This window comes from Cynocephalus volans, chromosome 1 (genome assembly GCF_027409185.1).
Source record: "Cynocephalus volans isolate mCynVol1 chromosome 1, mCynVol1.pri, whole genome shotgun sequence".
NCBI classification, from domain to species: domain Eukaryota; kingdom Metazoa; phylum Chordata; class Mammalia; order Dermoptera; family Cynocephalidae; genus Cynocephalus; species Cynocephalus volans.
In genome coordinates this window covers 28,625,298-28,650,143 of record NC_084460.1, presented here as the reverse complement: position 1 = coordinate 28,650,143, position 24,846 = coordinate 28,625,298, and the positions used below count along the sequence as shown (strand labels likewise).

Here is a 24,846-nt window from a genome sequence, read left to right as displayed (position 1 = left end):
AGGTATGTACTATGAACCCATGTATGTTATGACAGTCAAACTAAAAGAGTTTGCATAAACAGATATCTAAAAAATTATCATCAGCTCCAGTAATGGAATTGTCAGTGATCTGTAATTACCTCTTTAAATGTTTCTGTATTGTCTGAAATTTTTACCATCAGAATATATAGTTTTTATAACCAGAATATTCAGTAAGTTTTGCTGCATTTTGATTTAAAAATAGCACTTAACTGAACACCTACAATATAGCCTAGAAACTCCATATTATCATACTTATTCCCTACCTCAACCCTGCAAGGTATTATTCATTCATTTTACAAGTGAGGAGACAAGCCAAGGCTGGGAAAGGTTAAGCAACTTCATATGGATATATCAGGATCTGAACACAGGTCTTGCTGACACAAGAACTCTTTCCATAATGCTTCACTGTGACTAATAATTAACATTTAAGCCTCTTATTGTGTGCTTATTATATGCCAGGCACTTGATGGATGTTTCTTTAATCCTTTCAGCAACTCTGCAGGGTCAAGTATTAACCCTCCCACATAGGTGCAATAGCTTGCTGCAGGTAGTCTAAGTGCTACCCCAGGTTTATCCGGCTCCAAAACCTCCCTGCTTCATTTTGGTACATTTCCTGCTGATCTAGTAGCTACTATCTTCAACTTGAGTCATTATTTGCCCTGAGATCTTTGCTCCTCTGCATGTCCTTATATCTCCATCTTACTGCTCTTTGGTTTGATGCATTGCTTAAATACAGATTATGCATTTATGTGATGCAAGTGTTTACTTTTGCCGTGTAGTATTTACACAAGAATGTTATGAAGTCTTAGCTTATCTGCCAACTTTATCAACAGGTCAGAAGTGTCCAGGGTCTCCCTTGGAAGAATAAAACCAAAATTCAGTAGCCAGCTCCTTCACAGTCCAGCTCTCCTGCGCTTGGCCTTGAGGTTCCCAGAGTGCCCTGGGCTCCCTCCATGCACCCTCCAGACCACGCTCCTTGGTTCTGCAGCTCAGTAGCCCCAGCACCCAGCAGAATGCCTGGCCCAAAGTGGCGTTCAATACATGCTGGCTGAAGGGAGAAAAGAAGAAAGCTCTATGTCATGAGAGACAAAGATTTCGACCAGGCAACAGGAAAGGGGCCTTGGAGGCTGAGTGAAATTGAATTGAGCAGAGATGAGGTAAGGCTTGAGTGAAGGCAACGTGCACGCAGTCACCTTGAGACCCACCTCTACGCTGTGCTATCCAGCTTTATAAGGGGCTTTCACATCATTATCCTAACTGCTACCATGTAGAGAGCTCAGCACATGCCAGGCAGTAGGTGCTTTACATATATGCTTTCTTATTTATGTATTCTGAATTTATTCTGATTACTGTGATTAGTATTTGCTGTCTGTCTCTCTTCACTAGCTCAACACAAGCTCCAAGAGGGCAGGGGTTTTCTGTTGTGTTGAACAGTGCCTAGCACATAGTAGGCACAAAATAGGTCACTAAATTCTCCACAGAGCCCCATGAAGTAATGATGATTTTTAACTCCTACTTTACAGATGAGCAACTTGAGGCTGAGAGGGACAAATGACTTTTCCAAAGGTAGAGACCCAACAAAAGCCAAGACTAAAAATAGGTCTCTCTCTCCATTACCCTTGCAACTGCCTGGATTCAGAAATGTCCACTCCTGGCCTTGAAGATGAGAGCCACCACCAGTCTGGAGGACTCCTTAATTGACTAATAATGATAACAACACCACACCAATTAATGTTCACTGAGCACTTGCTACATTCTCAGTGCTTCAACCAGTAATTGGGAAATATATGCTATGATCCATTTGTGATAGTTGAGGAATCTGAGGCCCCAGGGAGGTTAAAAACTGTTGCCAAAACCACAAAGTTAGAGGCTGGCCGGTTAGAGTGCAGTGTTATAACACCAAGGTCATGGGTTTAGATCCCCGTTCCGGCCATCTGCCCAAAAAAACCAAAAAAATCACAAAGCTAGTCAGTGGTGAGTTTGGAACTCACAATCAGCAGTCTGGGGCCAGTGCCCATGCTCTTCAGCACTGCCCCACTACCTCAATGACACATGGCAGCTGTCCTAGCCTAGAATTGTGAACCAAGGTTGGGGGAGGGGGTTGTGTTTTTGGAGCACCTCCTGAGGGCACAGCCACTCTGTTGGCCCCTTGGACATGTTCTCATATTTTCTTTTCACATTATCTTTTTTAAACCTCACAATAACCCTGTGAAGTTACAGATGAGGAAAAAGGGGTTCTGAGACCCTAAAAGAGAAGTAGTGAGAAGAGACAGAAAGTAGATTAGTGGCTGCCTAGGGCCGCAGGGTTAAGAGGAAATGGGGAGTGACTGCTAATCAGTACTTTTGGAGATGATGAAAATGTTTTAAAATTGATGATGGTGATGGTTGCACAACTGAGAATATACTAAAAAAATTTAATTGTACACCTTAAGTGGGTGAATTGCATGGTAAGTTATATCTCAATAAAGCTGTGTGGGGTTTTTTTAAGGGGAAGAAAGTGGCAGAGGTGGAATTTCAATAAGCTTCAGATGAAAAATCTTAGAACCACTGTTGCAGCTTCTTTTTCTCTCACCTTTCACATGCTATTATCAGCCAACAAAATATATCCTAAGGCATGTTTCCGCTTCTCTGCCTCCCCCTGGCCTGGCCCAAGCCCATTCTCTCATCTGAACCATAGCGCCCCTCCTAAGCAGTCTCCTCACTTCCCTGCCCCCCACCCCCCACAGTCTGCCTCCAGGGAGGAGCCGGAGGGATCCTTTAAAAGCATTCCTATTAGATCTTTTCCTTCTTTTGCTCAAAAGCCTCCAATGGCCTAAAAATACAATTTGTTTAAAATTCAGATTTGGCCCCTGCCCACCTTTCCAACCTCACTGACCACTAGTCACACTTGCCCCCTCACTGCCCCAAACCCACTCCCACCTCCAGGCCTTTGCACCGTGGTTCTTTTTCCCTGGAATACTATGCCTCCAGGTAGCAGAGGCTCATGTGGCTTGCTCCCTAATTTCATTCAGGGTTCTGCTCAAATGTACATATCCCTGTTCCAGAGAACCTTTCTGACCTCCCAGTCTACCCAAGCCACCACCTCCCCCAGCCCATCACTATTTAACCCCTGACCTGCCTTGCTTTCCATCAGAGCCCTCTGACCACCTGACACAGTTAACCATCTGTCTCCACCACTAGAATGTGACATCCCTTAGGGCAGGGGCTTCATTCTGCATCTGTATGACCTAGAACAATGCCCAGTATGTAGTAGGTGCTCAAAAAATGAATAAATGAACCTGATGCCAAAGCTCTGGCTACTCACTGCCCCTGAGATAATCTAGCAAAGAAGCTGATTGCTGCATTTAACATGCACCTTAACGAAATCTGCAACCCCCTTTGTGCTACATCTGTGCCACTGCTCACCTTGAATTCATTTATTTGTGAGTGGCAATAATTCCCTACCAGACTAGGAGCTCTAGTAGGTCAGGGTCTATGATGGTAGCCCATGACAGAGAGTCTTGAACAGCATTTGTAAATCTTTTGTTGACTGGTCAAGAAAGATAAATTTCAAAACTAATGGCAGAAGTTTAATTTCTCTGCTCCCAAATGCCTGGTCCCCAAACCTAGGGAACAAGACCTTGCAGTCAAGCTCAAATGCTCCTTGGAATGCCTTGGGTAGTGAGCTGCGCCAGGGAAAGCTCCTGACAGAATGGAATTTGCCAACTAAGCCCAGAAAACGTATGTGAACAGCAGGCAAACTTAAAGCAGGCATTGAGTGAAATTGCTTTCTGTTATCTCTGGCTGAGGGAGAAAATGCTCGAGTGTAAATAGGGCTGTGCTACACACACACACACACACACACACACACACACACACACACACACCCACACACACACACACACACACACACACAGCTTCAAGAGCTCTCCTTCTGTCTACAGGATATACCATGGAGTCAAGACCCTTCCAGCCCCATTCTCTGTTCTCCACTCCATCCCTCCAGGCCTCTCAGGTTCCCCAGTCACCAGGAACTGTCCAGCACATTTCTGCATTGTTCCCTTTGTCTGCCATGCTCTTCCCTCCTTCCCGAGTGGGTGCCCTACTCATTCTTTGTGGCCTCCTCTGCAAAGCCTTCCTCCACCTTTCCTGGCATATCGCTCCTTCCTCTGACAGAACCATCCAACTTATCCAAGTGTCAAGAAGACAATAGAACATGCGCTCAGGGAACCTACTGACTAGTTGGGGAGACCAAAGCAAAGAGATACATAAGAACCAATTGGGAAAAGGGCTAAGAAGGAAACAAGGTATGGTGAGAGACACCATACAGCAACCAGAACCAGATGGCTGGGGAAGGCTTCTCCAAGGAGGTGACTGGTATCTGATGGATAAGTAGGAATTGGCCAAGAAAAGAGGGGAACAAAAAATTTTCCAGGTAGAGAGCACAGCACCTGTGAGGTATGAAGGGGCTGAGCAGGAAAGTGCTTAGCATAATCCAGGACACAGATGGAGGCTGTGTCGCTGCAGTCTCAGAGGGCTGACAGAGTGGTGTGAGAAGAGGCAGGACTTCTTATAGGTACTAGGCTCCTCTGTGCTTCTGCCTCCACTCTCCTCAGGAGGGCCAGAGTACCTTTTACTCCTCTCCCTGTCTCCAGTGCAGAGCAAGATACCTGGCACACAACAGGCATTCAGCAAGTGCCTGTGGGCTGCACTGTCCCCAGAGATGCAGTGAGCAACCTCTCCCTCTGCCTAGTCCCCCACCCCAAAAGCAAGTTCCAGTTGGCTCGCCTAACTGACATACCCAGGGACCGGTTAACCACAAGATTAGTGATAGAAACTGAGTATGAAACAGGAGCAGCTGCAAGAGCTACAGTTACATCCTTGACAAATGCCACTGACAACCCAGTTAGCAGATGTGACCACCACATTGTCCCTGGAGACCATATTCTCAGGTTAAGCTTCAATCAGATTGCAACTCTAGTGTAAGTGGGCCTGCCAAAATCATGAGCATCAAGACTTAAACTATGAGTTTCTCATTTATTTACTTTTTGGGCAGCTGGGATAGAAACCTGTGACCTTGGTGTTACAAGGCTGTGCTCTAGCCAACTGAGCTAACCAGCCAGCCCTAAATTATCACTTTCAAATTCAAAATACAGTTTCCAAGATTTGGTCATTTCTTGATTTTTTTTTTTTTAAACAATACAGCAGATGAAAACACAACCAATACGTAGGCAAGAGTTTCCAAGTTGCTCAGGTGTCTGTCCTGTTATTTCCCCTGATGAATTAGCCACTGGCCCAACCCAGAATTCTGTCATTTTCAAGAACACACTGACAATTCTTCAAATCACACTTTGAACTCTTGATTTCTTGTTATAGATTTTGAACTATTCTGGCTGTCTGGTTAGAGGATCTGAACCTGTGACCTTGGTGTTATAAGGCTGCTCTCCAACCAACTGAGCTAACGGGACAACCCAATTTTGAACTATTCTAAACTAATAATTGGATAGGCTAACCAAGCTATGGTTTTTAATTCTTTCTTGAAAGAAAGGGGTGCAGGGTGAAAGGAAATTAGTTCAAAGGCATCTTAAACACAATTAAGAAACATTTGCCTAAGTTACATAGGCCACTGTCCTCTGTGCTCTTGAAATTTCTTGTTGGTATTTTTAAAGTCCATGTCTACAGTAGTTCTCCATGCTTCCCTCTAGTGAGGGTAAAAAGGGATTGCAAATACCTTCTTGCGAAATACTACTCTGTTCTACAAGGCCTTGACAAATGTTGTTCCCCAGCCCTTCACAAATTCCCTTCCCTCCTATCTTGCCCAGCTAACTCCTGTCCTCTAGATCTCACTTTAAGTTGAATTTCTTCAGAAAGCCCTTTGCTTATTTACCTACCCCATCTAAATAATATTTCATGGCATTTGTCACATTCTTAATTATATATTTGTGTGCACTTGGTTAACATTTACCCATCTTCCCTCCCCATTAAAGTGTGAGCTCCATGTAGGCAGGAACCATGTTGGTGTTATATCTACATATTCAGTGCCTAGAGGAGTTTGGCACATAGTAGGTACTCAATGTATATTTGTTAAATGGTCAGCAGCTTTTCTTTAGAATTTTCTAAAGATGGTATGCTCAGTACTGACCTCTAGTTTTTCGGGATACAAATTGTTTGTGGTATCTTCTAAACATAGGGCCTTATCACATCAATAACCACATTTTTTTAATGCCTAACTCTAGTCTACATACCGTGCTTGTTGCTTTAAATGTATTGGTAATCCTCACAATGGCCCTGCAAGGTAGGGATAGTCACCCCATTTTTTAGACCCCAAGATTCAGAGAGGTAAATTAAATTCCTCATAATCATATAGCTCGTAAACAATGGCAATATCAGAATTCAAACCCATGTCAGAGTGCAGAGTCTGTACTCCTTCCACTCAGTCATACTTCTCAGCTAGGGCATACAACCCCAAGGGTACATTCCAGTAGGCCTAGGGGTATGAGAAACCACAAAAGAATGTGTGGCCCATTTTTGGTATATTTTTTTCCTAATGGTAAACAACATAAAATATTTTAGTGTTAAAAAAAGACAGATATATTTTAAAAAATAACGTGTAATAATAAATTTAGAGGAATTTAAAAAACAAAACACAAAAGTTAAAAGAAATTTCATGCCTGCTGCCCAGGCCTATCTCAGGAACTTCCATGGAAAAACATGAAAAGCACTTATTTGTCAGTCTTAATTTCTTCATTATAAGTCCTTTTTCCGTGTGGCTATATTTTTTAAATGTTAGCTTTCCAACTCAACCTTCGTTTTCCACTCCCACCTTCTTTTCACTAGAAAAATTTAAATGTTTAATGAAAATGGCAGTGTGTCAGCCATGGGCATGTCCCTTTGGAAAGCATTAGTCATTTATGAGGACACCTTTTTGTAGGTACAATAAATCTGATTGATTTTTATTACACATCTTAGATTAGAATCACTTTTACATTCCTAAACAAAGAGATGATACAAATAAATATCAATTGTAAAACTTAGAGCCCCAAGTATTGGCATATTCTTTCAATATGCCAAAGAGAAGGTCAAGATCAATAGTAACTCCAAGGAGCCATAAATCCCACTGCCTCCTGCCTGCCCCAGGATCACTCCTCTCATAAATAACTTCAAAAGCATTTCATTCAAGAAACAAGGGCAGGCAGAAAAGTGATAGATTTCTGAACTGTACAAGACAAAGTCTTGCACGATAGAAAATAGCCAGGCCCACTGTTCTTTACTAGTTCCCTCTGAGCATTTTTAGTATGGCTTTTAGAGTATATTAATAGCCCTATTTTTGTCCACTGATGGTATTCAGATGTCCAAGGTGGTGTTTGCAATGCCCCTTGAACTCAAGTGGGAAATGTGAGGCAGAACTGATACCCCACGTTAACAGGAAATCGACACTTCTCAGAAACTTGGCAATGCTTCTACATTCAATGAGGGAGGACTTACAAGAGTCAAACAGGAAAAACAGAGAGCGGTCCATGCCTGAGCTGTAGAACTCTCTAGCGCCCTTGGTCATGGAGGTGTGGGTAGAGCAATTCAAGCAGCATGCAGGCATTAAACAGGGAACAATCCAATGTTAGGTCAGAGTCTTAAGAAAGTGCTTCATGCCTATGATTTGTGGCCTTGGGTTCTGAATCCAGGGGTCTGAGAGACATATGACTTTAAAATATGAAGCCAGATACATTCTACTTATCAGAGCAAAAAGGGGTCTAATGAGAGTGGCACACAGTCTCAAACTCCTTCTCCCAGACAGTCTTCTTCGATCTTGTTAAAGGGTTGCTTTCAGACTTCACTAGCTGCTGCTGGCATGAAAGCCCTCAGATGACTCAAAACATTCTAGCATGACTTCATACATGAAAACCTGGTCCCTCAGTAGGCTTGGTAGGTCCTCTACACATTTGGCTCAATTCAGAACCCAAAGCAGCAGCTTTCTGGTGGAAGCAAGATATTCTACAATCTGCTCTATTCAAATATTTATCGGATCCATTTTGAGAGAAGAAAAGCACCAGAGACTCATACTGTCCCCTCAGGCTTGGCTCATGGACTCAGACACCCACATGGGAGAGCTTCCAGCCTGGATTAGTCATTCAGTGGGCCTTTAATACAGACAAAAGGCAACAACTGCACATTAGCATATTTCTAAACTTGGGCAATTTCTTGGTCTCTATCTCACTCTTACAGACCCTCATGGACACACGCACAGAAAACAGGCACCACTGTGCTCGCTCACCCACACACATGTATGAGCTCCTCTTGAGGAGAAATGAGTAACATTCACCTAATGGCCAACATAAAACAAAGCTTTGAATCTCAATAATACAAAGAACTAAAACTTACAAACCAAACTGGTATACGTAAAGGGGAATTCTGAACTCTCTCCTCTGAGCCTATTCAATCACACAGCCACCCCTCAAGCTCCACCTGGGGGGAGCCACAATTATAGGATTCAGTGAGTTCTCTGCCAAAGGTAGGCAAGGTACCTTCGCTTCCATCTGCACTGAGTTTCATGGCTTCATCTCTGTGTCTGCCTCGTTACTCTTCTGCTCTCTACACCAATATGGAACAAAATGGGGAATTCCAGTGCCACTCTATGTCCTTCCCCCAACTCTAGTCCCACCAGAGAAGGCAGAGCCAGCCTCCCTTCTCCACAAAATAGGCCCACTGCAGAGCATGCTCTGGAGGCAGAGGATGGGCCTATGTGAGGACGCTCAGAGGATACATGCATGGAAAAAATGGTGACAAATGAAGAGTAAAGTGACACGTGTATGGACATGGCACCAGCTTACAGACTTAGGTCTTTGACAGGATGGTCACGATTCTGAGGTTTTAAAGAAGCTGTTTCCCTAAACTCTCCAAGGAGGCAAAGGGAATGTTATTTCTATTGCTTCCAACATTGAATCCTTTGAAGCAGAAATTGGAAGAGATTTCCTCATTCAGTAGATCCCAAAGGCAGATCCACTTCTCATGGAGGCACACTGAAGCAAGATCGCTGATCGTGCCCACCTGGGCTTGGATCCAAATGACATTTCTCACTTCTCCCTACGAGAACAGGCATCTATTCAAGTTTTAGGACTTTTACTTTTCAACCTCACTGTCATTTTACCTGAGGCTCCAAAGATGTGGTCCTGCTCAGGTGACTCCTGATTTTGCCCTATTGTTCAACAAGAAGGGAGCCCAGTATAAAGAACAGGCTAGAAAAGAAGAGGGAAGAGGATGGGAGGGGCAGAGGAAGGGAGAAGAGGGGAAGGAAGAAGGGAAGCAAGGTCACTGGTTATTCTCTTGCTTTCCACTGGACTATCGCACTTTACACCTTACCCATGCATTTCTGAGATGCTAATTAAAAGATGTTTCCCAGAGGAGCTGAGTGTCAGAGTAGGACCAGCACGTCTGACCAGATTAAGTTGGTTAATCTGCAAAGAGGCCATCGCTTCTCCTCTGGGGAATGGTTCTGATGTGGGCCCGAGTCCCCTCTGCAGCTTTTTGTCTCTTCTCACAGAAGGCAAATGTTACTTATGCCCTGGGAGAGGAGGAACTGGCTTTACTTTGGAACCAGCCCCCGAGGCTGTGGATAAAGCTGAGGTGCAGGGGTTCCTGATGAAGAGGAGGAGGATCCCGACTTCCTTCCACTTTTAGGCCTGCAAAAGTCAAATACATGTTTACATTACATGTCCCCATCTCTGACACATCAAGTGCCATTAACATTTTACAGTGCCCTTTCCTTAATGGCCTGAAAGCCAGGATAATTTCAATTACAAAACCACTAAACTGGTGTAGCCTGACCTTCCGGGCATGGCCAAAATGACCTGCCAGCTGAGGTGTAAAGCCTGAGGGAAGAGACTCTGATGTTCAGCAACTGTTCTTCCATTAAAATTAAATCTTGACCATATTCCCCAAATTGGTAAATATTAAGTTTGCAGGTAGAATTCATCCATTTTTGGTTTTCCACCCAGTTGTTTTCCTTAAATTTCTAATCCAGAATTCAATAAGGTAGAATTTCTAATTTCATACCAAATAGGTGAAGTAAATTTAGCCTGGAGTCCCAGAGCCTAGATTGAGGATTTAGACAAATCCAAGTTGGAACTCTAGCTCTGCCACTTTCTTGCTGGGTTTCTTAGACCTGGCTATTTTCTCAAAATCTTTAAGTCTCAGTTTTCTAGTTTTTAAAATAGGATTAATGATAATATTTACCTTATAAGTTCTTGCAGGAATTCATTAAGAAAATTCTTATAAAGCACTTAGAACTGCCCAGTACCTGGTGGGAACTGAAGACCTGACCCCTATTTCACTAGAACACATATTCCTTATATGTAGGAACTGGGTGTCCTAGGTATTCCAGTATTCAGTACACCTGGGATAGTGTCTCAACCATAAATATTTGTGGAATAAATGAATAAACATAGGAGTCATATGACCACATTTTCCAGTGTGTTCTGCAAAGTGTTCCATGATAAACAAGAGCTCTTGCCACTCTCTGTCTTGGTTTGTCTTTGTTCAAACATGTTCTGTTCAAACACAGATCATCAGAAGCCACTCACCTGGCCTTGGATTTCTTATTTGCAGTCTTTTCAAAGGATGACGCATCCACTTGTATCTCATCTTCATCCTGTAGAGCCGCATCCAATGCAGCCTGGACTTTGGGGGCAATGGCTGGGCCCTCATAGTCTCTGGTGGTCCGGCTGGGCATGTCCAGCTCTAACTGCATGATGTTTTCTGCCTGCAGAAGCACAGCCATCACCAGTGAGGTTGGCCTCTGATCAAACACAGAGAATACAAGCAAGCTAGGTCCCCTCTGAGAACGTAACTGCAAATTGCTTGCCATTCAGAGCCTACCAAGAGCCTGCCTAGAAGAAGCGTGGTACTTCTTTTTTTTTTTTTTTGATGGCTGGCCAGTATAAAGATCTAAACCCTTAACCTTAGTGTTCTAACACTGTACTCTAACCAATTTGTACTCTTATAGTTTTTTCCTGGTGGGATTTACAGATGATTTTTATTTTCCTCTCTATGCTTTTCTGTATTTTCCTTTTTTTTTTGGGCAGCTGGCTGTTATGAGGATCCAAAAACTTGACCTTTGTGTTATAACACTGTACTCTGAGCTAACCAGCCAGCCCCATTTTTTTTTTTTTTACAATTAACATGCCTTATACCCTCAGGGAAATAATTAGGGAAAAAATATTAATTAAAACCTATATATTGCAGACAACTTGAAAATACCAAAAGATGTAAAGAAGAAAATAGTAATCACAATAATCTCTCCACCTACAAGCAGCTTTCATAAACTTTTCAGCTGCAGAGGCGTAGAGGCCGTACGATGTTATACACGGAAGGTGTGTGTATGTGCTTGTAACTACAATCTTTTTTGTAAATTTTGTAACTACAAAATTTAAAAATCAGATTGGGCCCTGCCTCCTTATTGGCCTTGTGGATTGATTCCTTCATGATATCCTGAGCTGCGCCTTTCCTAGCTCCTGAGACAAGTGTAAGAAGGGAACAGCACCCAGGATTACACATGCCATCTTATCCTCTAGCTCCTCCCAGTGAGTGGAATTCCAGCCCCAGGGCTCCAGAAAGGGAGAAGGGTCCCTGCAGGGAGAAGGTAGGGAGAGGGAATGGCTCCATTTATCAGTTTTAGATACAGAGATAAAATTTCTTCTGATGAAATAGGTCCATTGCTAAAAACATTTGAGAGCCACTGCTTTGAATTCTATCTTTAGATCAGGTTAGCCCCCTAGAAACCCACATATCTGATTTATGAGCTTTATAATCATGTTTTGGCTTAAGACATGAAATAACTGGCAAGATATGCACCATCTGAAACTGCTAGAAAAATGCTTCTGAGGATTCTGTCTGACACATCACTCATCTTCCACTACATAAAACCCCACCTAATCTTTTCTGATTTTGCTTTTTTCATATTAAATAACTCAGTGCCAGAAAGAACAGTACCTGAGGAGTTAACTATCCTAACCTACTGTTTTGCTCTGGCTGCCAAGGGAGACTCAAAAACATTTAAAAATTTGTAAGTGAAAATCTTTCATTATAAAAATAATACAGTTTCCTTGTTGATAGTTATAAAATACAGATAAGCAAGAAGAAAATTTAAATTGAGTATACTTTTACCAACCAGCAATCATCAGTTCAGTTTGATATATTTTACACCAGATTTTTAAATTCATATATACATTTCCAGTACAAATTGTTTTATAACTTAACAATACATTATGTCTCCCAGTTCATCCACTTACCAGCTACCTAACCTTCAAGCAACAGGACTGACTGCATAGAGTAGATGTGAGAGTTCAATTACAGAAAGCAGTAAGGTGCTGAGCACAGTGCCTGGCACACAGCCAGTGCTTATAAATAGAAGCTCTGAAGGCATTTTTATTGTGAAATACTTTTGGGTCATTAAATAGTCCTCAATTATGTCACTTTAAATGACTGCACAATGGACCCAACATTATGTTAAATGGAAGTACCAGAAGTTCTTTAGCACAGGTTCCTCCCCTGTCATTGGACATCTATGTTCTTTCCAGTCTTCCCTCAGAGTCATTTTGAAGCTTATTGTTAATGTTTACTGCCTACTGTGGACAGGATGTTTACATTCTCCTCCTTCCCTAGTCCTGACTTTCTAAGTCTCACTCTATTTTACCTTTTTATTATTGTTTGTTACTACAGTTATTTTTGTTTTTTATTATACTTATTTATTATTTATAATTGTTATTATTGTTAAAAATGTCCTCAAGTACCTCTGGAAAGAGTCAGGGTACAAACTCTGGGACTCTGCAGAATGGTGCCTATGGGTTAACACAAATCTGAACCCCTCCAAAAGAGAGAGGAGAAAAACCCAAGGACAATCTTCTCACCCTGTATCGGGCCTCTGGACGAACCATCATGGACATTCTTGCGTGTTGGCTCAATGGTCTCTTATATCCCACAGCTGAGACTGGCCGCTTCATCATCTGCTGATTCCTGGAAATGGACTGCAGTGGTTAAAGCCCTGGCTGGAGTGTGTTCACAACCCCAGTATCAGTCCTGTGGAAAAAGCACTCAGAAGACTCTGAGCCAGATAGAAGCTGAAGCAAGTAAATCCCTGGACTGAAGGCTGACATAAGTGGGGCAGGTGCAGCTCATATTTTCTGCATGAGCTGCTTTCTGATTAGATGGGAGCATCATGCATCTTTTAAGCTGGAAGAGATCTTAGTCATCATCTAGTTCTTAGATGGCAGACATGAAGCATAGCTGTTAGCACTCCCTAGACCTGCATCTTTGGCAGATGTCACTCATCTTTCCAGCAAGACTCAGATTCAAGACAGAATCCTTCTTAACACTGTAGGTCAGACTGACACACAAGATAACAAACACTTCTGTACGGCCCCTCATTTGGCCTAGCATGCTTCACTTGACGCTGGGGAAATGGGAAGTGCAGGAACTTGGGAAAGGTCACTAGTACACTGGTAACAAAGCCTCCCAATTCCTAACACCACACTCATCACCAAACTTTTACCTCGGGGACCTATGGCAGCCACAAAGTCAGAAATGCAATTTGTTCTGAGTTTAAATGAATCAAACTGTGATCTTACCATATTCCTTTGACCACATCCAGCTTATCAACATTCTTTTCCTCCTCCCACTCGAAAATTTACTTAAAGTCAATAGTGACTTACTCCAGTCTGGTTATAGGGTGTAATTTCCAATGATCTTCCTCTTCATCAAAGAAGGATCTATTCATAATTTTACTTTTTTCTTCTGGAGGGATAAAGTTTTCTATAATAAGATGCCTGTAAGAGCATACACAACATGGCTGAATACATAAGATATTACATAATACGTTAATTACATAATATTACATAATACAAAAGATGAAGAATACACACACAGTTGTCGGCTATCTGTTCTCAAGTACAGTGAGAAATTAAATAAGAGTCAAGTTACTCAACAAACATTTACTGAGTAGGTACTACGGGCCTAGCTTCATACATATAGCTGGGGTACAGACATGAATGACACCTGGTCCCTGGTTGAGATAAAGAGGTAATTGTGCAGCACGCTATGGTATGACAGATGCTGACAGTGGTCTGTCCTAGGAATATGGAGAGGTCACTTCTGCCCAGGGAGGAGCAGCTTGAAGATGTGGAAGGATTGAAGAGGCAGATGATGCCTGGGCTATACTAGAGTGAACATTTGCTACCAGAAGTATCTTTGAGAGGGCTACTGGTGTGGCTGAAACAGGTGATGGAGTTTGGATATACTGTCCTCCGAGAACTCATACGGAAATCTGATCCCCAATGTTCTCTCTCTCTGTCTCTCTCTCTCTCTCACCATTTGGACTGCTTGTACCTGCCGGCTGCCTGCCATTTTATGAGGAGAAGCAGCCTGAGGCCTCTGCCAGATGCAGCTGTTCCAGAATTGTAAGCCAAATTACCTAGACTCAGGTATTCTGTTACAGCAACACAAAACGGACTAATACACCAAGTCATTAACTTCCAAAATGCTGAAAACAGGATAGAAATTAAACTGCCTTCCTCCAGTCCCATGACTTGTTGCCCAAGCTGGGAAACTTCCCATTCTAATCTACCAGGACAAGGAGCAGTACTGAATGGATTTCAGTCACTTAGAGCATTGAGAATGAAGACCATTCCTGAGAAGAGTCTCTGCCTGCTAAGTGCCCAGGAAACAAAGCAAACAAGGAAACTAGAACACCCTGGGTTGCATCTCTCCATGGTGATGACTGTCTCCTGCCACATCTCTGCCTTCACTCCTCCAAAACCTCAGGACAGAACAATGCCAAAGGGGTGTGAATGTGGGAGAGGTGCAGAACAAACACCATAGAGGTTCAGGGTAGTGATTGCTGAGAAACAGGTTAACATTGTTTATTCAAAAGACAAAAGGGCTGGACAGTCAGCTCAGTTGGTTAGAGAGTGGTGCTGACAACACCAAGGTCCAGTGTTCAATACCTGTACTGGCCAGCTGCCAGAAAAAAAAACCCCAAACAAAGATTTTTTTAAAAAGAGATATAACAATAAAAATGGCTTCTTTAGGAAAAAAAATATTTGGGGGAGATAAAATTTTCTCTTTATTTTGTTCGACATTTCAGAAAAAAATTTTTATAACATCTATGTGTTTTTTTCTGATTACAAAGGTCCTATTTACTCATTAGAAAATGTGAAAAATATAATTACCCACAGTTTCACTATTTAGTAATTATTTTGGTATATTTTATTCTGATCTTTTTTCTAGGTGTACATACCTAGTAAGAGGACTGACACATTTAATTTTAAGGGCTCCTGTCCAAATCAAAAAGTTGGTCTTTAAAATAATCCCTTTGAAAAGTTCTTTAAAGAACAATTTCAGGGCCGGCCCCATGGCTCACTCAGGAGAGTGCGGCGCTGGGAGCGCTGAGGCCGCTGCGGCCTCGGATCCTATATAGGGATGGCTGGTGCACTCACTGGCTGAGTGTGGTGCAGTCCACACTGTGCCAAGGGTTGCAAACCCCTTACTGGTCAAAAAAAAAAAAAAAAGAACAATTTCAGCTAATGGTGTGGAAAAACGGATACAGAAAAATATCATTATGCAAATTCTAATGAAATAATAGATCCAGACAAAGGTCACTGTTGGCTGAAACTATTAGCACAACAGTTCTCAAGCTGGGCTGCACAGTACAGTTTTGAAAAATATCTTGAAGAGTTTTGAAAAATCACCTACAGAGTTTTGAAAAATATCTTGCCCAGGCCACGTGAGAGACCAACAGTTTTCAAAGTGTTTTTAGCAAACCAACAAGAGCAACACATGGAACCTGTTAGAAATGAAAATTCCCAGGCCCCACCCCAGACCTTTGGGTGTGTGGACCAGCAATCTGTGTTTAACAAGCCCTTCAGGTTATACTAATGGTTACTAATGTTTAAGGACCACTGCCCTAGACCAATTAAATCAGAAGCTCTGGGGTGGGGCGCAGGCATCACTATTTTTAAAACTCCTCAGACTGATTTCAGTATGTAGCTAAGGTTGAGGACTTCAGAGCTAGCTTTCTGTTAAAGGGAAATACGGGGGAGAGAGTTAAATGACAAGTTAAATGACACCATGAAGAAACAGAACAACAAATCTAGAATGTGGGCTAGTTCTACAGGCTATCTGACCCAGCTTTTCCAACAAGTCAATGGTAAAAATTTTTTTAAAATAGAAAAGGATTACTTTAGATTAAAATAAGTTTAAGAGACATAATAACCAATTGCAGTGAGTGGTCCTTATTTAGATCCTAATACTAACAAATCAAGAAAATCTGAATATGGATTGGGTACTAGAAAACACTAAGAAACTTAATTTTGTTAGGTATAAGAAGATTCTGTATACAAAAATAAATTGTATTTCTATATATTAGCAATAAACATTCTGAAAATAAAATTTAAAAAGTAATGTCATATATAACTGTATAAAAAATAAAATACTTAAGTATAAATTTAACAAAAGAAGTGCAACACTTATACACTGAAAACTACAAAGCGTTCTTGAGAAAAATTTTGGGCCAGCCCATGGCTAACTCGGGAGAGTGCGGTGCTGAGAACACCAAGGCCCCGGGTTCGGATCCCATATAGGGATGGCCGGTTAGCCCACTGGGTGAGTGTGGTGCTGACAACACCAAGTCAAGGGTTAAGATCCCCATACCAGTCATCTTTTAAAAAAAAACAAAAAAGAGAGAATATCTAAATAAATGGAAAGACAGCCCATGTTCATGGATCAGAACAGTTAATATTGTTAAGATGACAATACTCCCCAAATTGATCTACAGATTCAACACAATTGCTATCAAAATCCCAGCCTACTTTTTACAGAAATTGACAAGTTGATCTTAAAATGAATGTGGAAATGAAAAGGACCTTGAATAGCCAAAACAGTCTGGAAAAAGAATACGGTTGGAGAACTCACACTTTGTGATTTCAAAGCTTACTACAAAGCTACAGTAATCAAGAGAGTGTGGTATTGGCATAAGGATACAGACCAACAGAACAGTATTGAAAATCCAGAAATAAACCCTTACATTTATGGTCAATTGACTTTCAGCAGGGCACCCAGACAATGATATAGGGAGAGAAGACCCTTTTTAACAAATGATGATGAGACAGAAAATACCTATATGCAAAAGAATGCATTTAGAACCCTACCTCATACCATAAACAAAAATTAACTCAAAATGGATCATAGACCAAAATGGAAAACCTAAAATTGTAACTCTTAGAAGACCTATGAGAATTGAAATATACTGTACCCACAAAAAAACTACATGAATGTTCATACAGCATTATTCATATCACACCAAAGTAGAAAAAGCCCAAATGTCAACAAAATGATGAATGAATAAATAAAATGTGGCAAATTCATACAATGTAATATTATTTGGCTATAAAAAGGAATGATGTATTGATACATGCTACAACATGGATACCCCTTGAAAACATTATACTAAGTGAAAGAAGCCAGTCACAAAAGACCACATTATCTCATTTATAAATTTACATGAAATGTCCAGAATAGGCAAAGTTAGATATGACACCAAAAGTACAAGAAACAAAAGAAAGTGTAGATAAACTGGGCTACATCAAAATTGAAATCTTTTGTGCTGTAACATCATCAAGAAAATGAAAAGACAATCCACAGAATGGAACACAGGTTGGGGGAGAAGGTAATAAGGAGTGACTGCTAATCAAGACAGGGTTTTCTTCTGCAGGGGATGAAAACATTCTAAAATTAGATTGTGGTGATGGTTTCACAACCCTGTAAATATATTATAAATCACTGACTTGTGATTGCAAATCATGAATCTAATCAGGGACTTATATCTAGAACTCTTATAACTCAATAATAAAAAGACAACCCAATTTAAAAATGAGCAAAGGATTTGAACAGACATTTCTCCAAAGAAGATATAAAAATAGCCAATAGGCACATGAAAAGATGCTCAACATCATTAGTGAAATGCAAATCTAAATCATAATGAAATACCACTTCACACCCATGGATGGCAATAATGAAAAAGGCAGACAATAATAAGTGTTGACAAGGATGTGGAGAAATTGGTGGTAAAACTGTAAAATGGTACAGCCATTTTGGAAAACAGTTGGCAGTTCCTCAAAAAGGTAAACACTGAGTTACCACATGACCCAGCAATTCTACTCCTAGGTATATATCCCAGAGAAATAAAAACATATATCCACAGAAAAACTTATACATGAGTGCTTATAGCAGTATTACTCATAATATCCAAAGACTGGAACTAACCCAAATGTCCATCAACTGATAAGTGAATAAATAAAATGTGGTATATCCACACAATACAATATTACTCAGCAATAAAATGAACAACTGATGCTGGGGCGACTAGATAGCTGCTGATCCATGCTGCCACATGGATGATCCTTGAAGATTCCGTTTATATGAAATGTCCAGAATAGGCAAATTTATAGAGACGGAAAGTAGATTAGTGGTTACTTTGGGTTGGGGGAAGAGGTAATGAGGAGTGAATGCTAATCAGGATAGGGTTTCTTCTGGGGGGAGATGAAAATGTTCTAAAATTAGCTTGTGGCGATGGTTTCACAACCCTGTAAATATATTTAAAATCACTGACTTGTACACTTTAAATAGGTGAATTATGTCTAAATAAAACATTTTTATTATATCTCTATGTTCCATCTTAGTGTTTTGTATTAAAAAAAAAAAAGAAAGAAAAATAGCATTGTGGCCATGCATGTTAAGTATATAGGAATGATATAAGGTAAGATTTGCTTTAAAATATTTTTATGAAAGATAGATGACAAAAGCTTGTTAATCATTGAATCTGGTTGATAAGTGGTTTGGTAATAATATGGTTGGTATTTGGGTGTTCAATATACCATTCAGAATAATTTCATAATAAAAAGCCAAGTTAATAAGAGATTCCCTGTTATCAATAGATAAGAGATTAAGCCAGAACCTTTAAAAGCTTCAAGAAGGTAAGTTGGAAGGAAACTTGGAGATCATATGGCGAAGTCATTCAGTTAACAGATGGGACCCAGAGACAGAAAGTGACTTTCTCAGGAACAAACAGAAGACAGACAGGGTGGCAGGAGACGAGCTGGAGACATGCAAGCAGCAGCCCTGTTTTCAGGGGTGTTCCTTACTTAAAAACCAATGACCCAGCAAGAAGCTGGGGTGCCATGGAAAGCCTAATACTTACTTGAGTTTCAGCTCCCTGGTGAGTTCATTCTGAATCTGCTCCAGCTCTTGGCGCTCTTTAATGTGCTCCTCTTGGAGATCGTGGATCTCGGCCTTCACCGCCTGAAGCTTGGAGAACAGCTGGAATGGAGGGGAGAGGCAGGTGAGGTGGGCATCCATCCAAAGAATGGAGTTCTCTCCAACTCTCAAGGCACCTCTGCCTGGCCTGGTTCCTTTCATACCTTTTTGAGTTTTTTGGTCTTAATGTCCACCTCTTGCTGCAATGAGCTGTATGTCTCTTTAAGTTCCAAGGTCTCCTCATCTCGACTTTCCATCTGTTGCTGGATTTCTCTTTCTCGACGTTTCTGAGCAACATCACAAAATTCATCAGCTTGTCCTAGAGACTAGACTGTGTTTATACAAGTATACGGGGCAGGGTGCTCCAGATCAGAGTCTCCAGCTGGGATGAGGCTGACACATCCCATTTCTAATCCCTTTGAAGAGAGTCTAATAAAAGAGGTATTTGCTCTGTAGCATAAATACACGTTACCACCCCTCCCCACCCCCCACTCCCATTTTCCCCAAACAAGAATGAAAACTTAACCTGCTCTGCAATTTCCTGCCGTTTCTGCTCCAGGATTTTCTGCTGTTCGTTTGTATGATCTACTATATTTTTTCCTCCAACAAGCAGCTTACTCTCCATGGCCTGAGTGAGAAACAAGTAGAATCCATCTCATGAATGGTCTCCCTCACAACATAACTCCTCACAGAGAAGCCCAAGGAAGATAAAGATCAGTACTAAGCCAAAAGGGACAGACTCTGAGAAGAAAAATACCATGCTCAGCTGTGCCCTTTGCATCACTGGGGTGGGGGATGGGTGGCTTTACTGGGGGACTTTGCCACGGTAATACCAAAGATATGGTTTCTCCAGACATACACGAATTCCAGCTTTCTTTAACAAAGATTTTTTTGGGTTTATTTATACAAAGTATTAACACCACTTAGAACATACAAAGCAGCTCCTATGTGCTAGGTACTGGGGATGCAACTGCGAGTGCAAATCACAAAGCTTGGAGTCCACTGAGGGACACGGACACATCAGCAGGCTTGGACCATGAGCTGTCAGACACCATCACGAGGAAAGTAAAGTGATTACTGGGAGAGGCACACTGGAGGGAGAGAATTCAGACTTTTGGAGGGATTTGGGGAAACTTTCTGTCTGAAGGGACAGCTAGACAGAGAGCTGAAGTAAAAAATAAGAATTAGCTAAGGAAAAAGAGGATTTTTGTGGGAGGGGAGGGGAGGGAATAGTGATACACAAAGTTGGCAAAGCAAGCAGGGGTCAGTTCAAAAACCTCAAAGTCTTGTTGAGGAGAATAAACTTGATCCTGAGAACCTCAGGGAGCCACTGACATGTTCTTTCAGCATGAGGAGACACAATCAGATTTGTTTTATTTTACTTTATTATTTATTTAAAATTTTATTTTAGAAATATTATTCTCCCACTATAGGAAGAATGACTAGAAAAGGGCAGGCTGGATGAAGAGAGACTAGACAGGGGCTGCGGCGGGGGTCTCGGCCTGGGCTAGGGCAATGTCGGGGGAGAGCAAAGTGGATGGGTCCAAGAGACCCTGATGAGGCAGGAACCAGAGGCCTTGGGACTGCCTGGGCTGTAAGAGAGAGGGAGGGGCAGCTCTCAAGGATAGTTCAGAGAGGTCTGGCTTGACTGAGATAAGGAAGGCAGGTGCAGGCTCTAGGTGGCCATGGGCATCTTGGTAGAGATGTCCAGTAAGCAGAAGGCCAGCCGGCCTGGATGTTAGGAGACAGCTCTAGGCCTGATACACAGATTGGGAGCCTTCAGCATTTAAATGTGGGCTGAAGCCATGGGAGTGATTTGCACCTGAAGAGTATGGAATCCAAAAACTCTACAACCTTGCTTTTAAGAATCATGAACATTAACTGCAGCCCTGTTGCCATCTTTCATTGAATCCTTTGAGTCTGTTTTCTCTTCTCTGAAAACAAAGGGACTGAACTGGATTACTAATCTTCCACACGTATACCTTCCAGCTCTAAAATTCTTTTGTTCCATGATTTTACAGCATCCAGGAATTGAGAAAGAAGGAATGTCATTCTCCCACAGACACAACCTCTAAGAGGTGCAGTGACCTTGACGTAACACTCTCGGCCTCTGAGAGTTCCCCAAATACCCCAGGTTGATTAGGGACTCTAGGTGTTCCTGGCCTTGAATAATAGATGTGATCCTAAAAAAGATTATGCAAGTCAAATGTGGGCACATCCGTTACACTTCAATTGCAGGAGTGAGGAGGGGTGAAGTGGCATTTGACTTAATGGAAACGCACAGTCAGCCTCTCCCTGGAACAAAGTCACCTCTTCATTGTATTGTAAATGACCCCATTTCACATCGGGTCTTAAAAGTCCTGTAAGAAACTTTCAAAGTTTTAACATCCCTGCATCTGAAGTTAAATAGTACCCAGCTCTGTGAAAGGAATCTATGAAGCCACAGACAAAGGCAGGACAGCTTCATATAGTGGGGGAAGGGAGGCCAGAAAGAGAGAACTTGCTATTTTTACATTAGTAAATGGATACGTTTTATGGCAGAAATCAAAGTTTACATAAATTCAATAAGATAGAACCCAACACTTCAAAGGAATTCTGACTGGTGGGTTGCTAGTGGCCATCCTCAGACCTCCAGGGCTATCTTTGCACTCTCTGCCATTAAAGCCCAGAAGGGAACAGTGCACTAGCACTAGAAAGAAGACTCTAAACAATAGAAGCCTCCACACTCTAGAACACTACTCAGCCACTGAGGGGAAAATGAGGTAGACGTCAGGAAACATTAGCACACAGGGGTTGGAGGTTAGGGGAGGGGTTGACCACAAGGGAACAGGACATTTTGGGGGTGAGGGAACTGTTCTGTATCTTGTATAATCAGGCTAGGTACTGCATCCTAAAAACACACTGAGATACCATTTTATTCTCACCCAATATACAAAAGTTAGTGTGATAATCACAAGTGTTGGTAAGGATGAAGAGCAACCAGGACTCCTACCCTGCTGGTAGAAGCTTCAGTTTGCATAGCCACTTTAGAAAACAACTTGTCCTTGTCTAGTAACACTGAAGCTGCACATACCCTAGGATCTAATGATGCCAGACAAGAAACTCTTGTGCATTCATTTTCTCCTAGAGCCAAGGACAAGAATGTTCAGGGGCTGGCCAGGTAGCTCAGTTGGTTAGAGCACAGCGCTGATAGCACCAAGGTCAAGAATTCAATCTGTACTGGCCAGTCACCAAAAATAAACAAAAACAAAGCAAAAAACAAACAAAATAAAACAAAAGAACATTCATAGTAGAAAATGGGAACAACTCATGTTATCAGAAAAATGGAATACCATGGAATACACAGAACAGTAATAATGAACGAATCCCGGTACAGGCATCAGTGTGGATAAATCTCATATACATAATGTTGGGCAAATCAAAGCAAACTGCAGCAGTGAGATACCATTTAGATACAAGTAAAAATCATGTGAATGTAAACTATGTTTTATTTAGAGAGATATATATATATGGCAAAACTATAAAGAAAAGCAAGGAAACAATAAACACCAAATGCAGGATAGTGGTTGCCTCTGGGAGAGGGGAACACAAGGAGCTTCTAAAGACATGGGTGCTGTTGTATTTCTGACACTGGGTGGAGAAGTACATGGGTATTAGTTTTATTGCTGTTCTTTATACATTGCACATATTTAATAATTATTCTTATTATGAATCCAATTTTTAATTTTTTAACTTGAAAAAATCGTTTTCATTTTAATTCAATTCAACAAATGTTTATTGTGTACTAGGTATCACAGAGCTGTTGAAAATGCAAAACTGAGAGGGACATCATCCCTTGTATATATTTTTTGGCATCTGGCCAGTACAGCGATCCAAACCCTAGACCTTGGTGTTATCAGCATCATGCTCTAACCAACTGAACTAACTAGCCAGCCCTCATATCTTTTGGGGTTTTTTCTGAATAAAAGAAAAAGCACTGACTCGGAAAGGGGCCTAAGGGAGGGTATGGTACCTTGATTTTGGCACCCAGCATCTCGGCAGCATCCTTCTCCCGCCGCAGGTCCTCCATCTTTTTCTCCTTCTTCTTCAGCAGCCTCTTCTTCTCCTCTGCAACCAAGCTGTGGTCCTCTACGATGGCCCGCTTCTCAATCTCCAGTTTTTCTTGCTGCTCCCGCCAGTAATCATCCCTATCATCCCCTTCCTCCTCATCCTCTTCTCCCTCCTCCTCCTCCTCTTCCCCACCCCCACTGCTGCCACCACCTTCCCTCCGCTTCTCTCGCCTCTTCCTCCTGCCAATGGACCGTTTTTCCAGCTGGGCCTTAAGCCGAGCTATCTCTTCCTGGAATTCTCGAAGGAGGGCATCCTTAGGGTCCTCATTGACCCTTGGCTTGTTCTTAATGTTTTTGGCACGGTTGGCATATCTCAGAGTGGTCAGAGTCTCCTCTACATTGTAAGAGGCAGGCCCCACATTGGCCACCATCACAGTCTTAGCATTGCCACCAAGGGAATCTTGGAGGAGCCTGGTAAGCTTTGAGTCCCGATATGGAATGTGAGTGCTTTTGCCATCCACCAGAGCAGAGATGACATTACCCAAGGCCGAAAGGGACAGGTTGATCTTGGTCGCTTCCTTCAATCTTTCCCCTCGTGCACCGGTCTTGGCCTGCCGTTCGCTGCCAGCAAGATCTACAAGGTTCAGTTTTCCTACGCGGATATGGTTCTCACCATCGAGGCCCACCTCACTGCACTCGATAGTGATGACAAAGATTGCATGAGAACGTGAGCTGTGTTCGTTCATGTTGGTGGCGCCAACAGAACGGTTCTGGTTCCCTACGTTCATCACGTGCTCTATCTCCTTCACACTCTTGGTGACAAAGGAAGACAGGTCCTTCACATACACTCCAGTATCAGGCCTCTCTTTGAGCTTAAGCCTTTTGGTCTGATCCTTGGAGAGTAGATCTCGGATCTCCTCCTGGTAGATCTCTAAGTAAGAAGCCCTGACCAGGTACTGTTGATTCTGGGATCGAGAAATGTGGGTGAAGATGTGGTCAAATGAGTTAGGAATGACCCCTCTTTTTTCAGGGTCACCACGGACTCCTTCCATTGTGTAGGTTTTCCCAGTCCCAGTTTGTCCATAGGCAAAAATTGTCCCATTGAAACCTTGCAGGACAGAATCCACAAGCGGTCGGAATGTCTCATCGTAGAGTTCAAATTGCTTGGCATTCCAGTCATAGACGGCATCAAAGGTGAAAGTCTTTGGCATTTCATGGGCTGTTCCTTTGGGGTTTTTCACAGACACCTGCCCCAGCTTCACATCCACATCTACCACCTTGTCATACGAAGCAGCCTTTTCCTTGCCATTCATGGGCCGACAGCGAACCACCACCCTGACTGACTCTGAGCTTTTTAACTTTGACATGATGAACACTAACTGGGTCAGTCCTGAGAGCTATGAATCCAAAATGTCTCAGGATGCTAAAGTCCTAGGGAAAAAAAAGCAAAAGTGAGTAAGTACGGTACAGTTATCATCAGAGGCTTCTTGACAGCAGCTGA

General features: G+C 42.1%; 1 protein-coding gene across 1 annotated transcript in view; it reads right to left on the bottom strand.

The window, feature by feature from the left end:
• Positions 1-7,002: 7,002 nt before the first annotated feature.
• The window catches only part of KIF3B (kinesin family member 3B), a 41,202-nt gene continuing 23,358 nt past the window's right edge, over positions 7,003-24,846 (bottom strand). Inside the window, exons 2-9 of the mRNA XM_063096420.1 lie at positions 23,309-24,776; positions 19,823-19,924; positions 19,461-19,583; positions 19,241-19,359; positions 13,701-13,814; positions 12,900-13,005; positions 10,575-10,753; positions 7,003-9,674 (exon numbers count right to left, since the gene is read on the bottom strand). Coding sequence (XP_062952490.1) covers positions 9,578-9,674; positions 10,575-10,753; positions 12,900-13,005; positions 13,701-13,814; positions 19,241-19,359; positions 19,461-19,583; positions 19,823-19,924; positions 23,309-24,712 — 2,244 coding nt within the window. The 5' untranslated portion in view covers positions 24,713-24,776 and the 3' untranslated portion in view covers positions 7,003-9,577. The remainder of the gene's footprint in view (positions 9,675-10,574; positions 10,754-12,899; positions 13,006-13,700; positions 13,815-19,240; positions 19,360-19,460; positions 19,584-19,822; positions 19,925-23,308; positions 24,777-24,846) is intronic.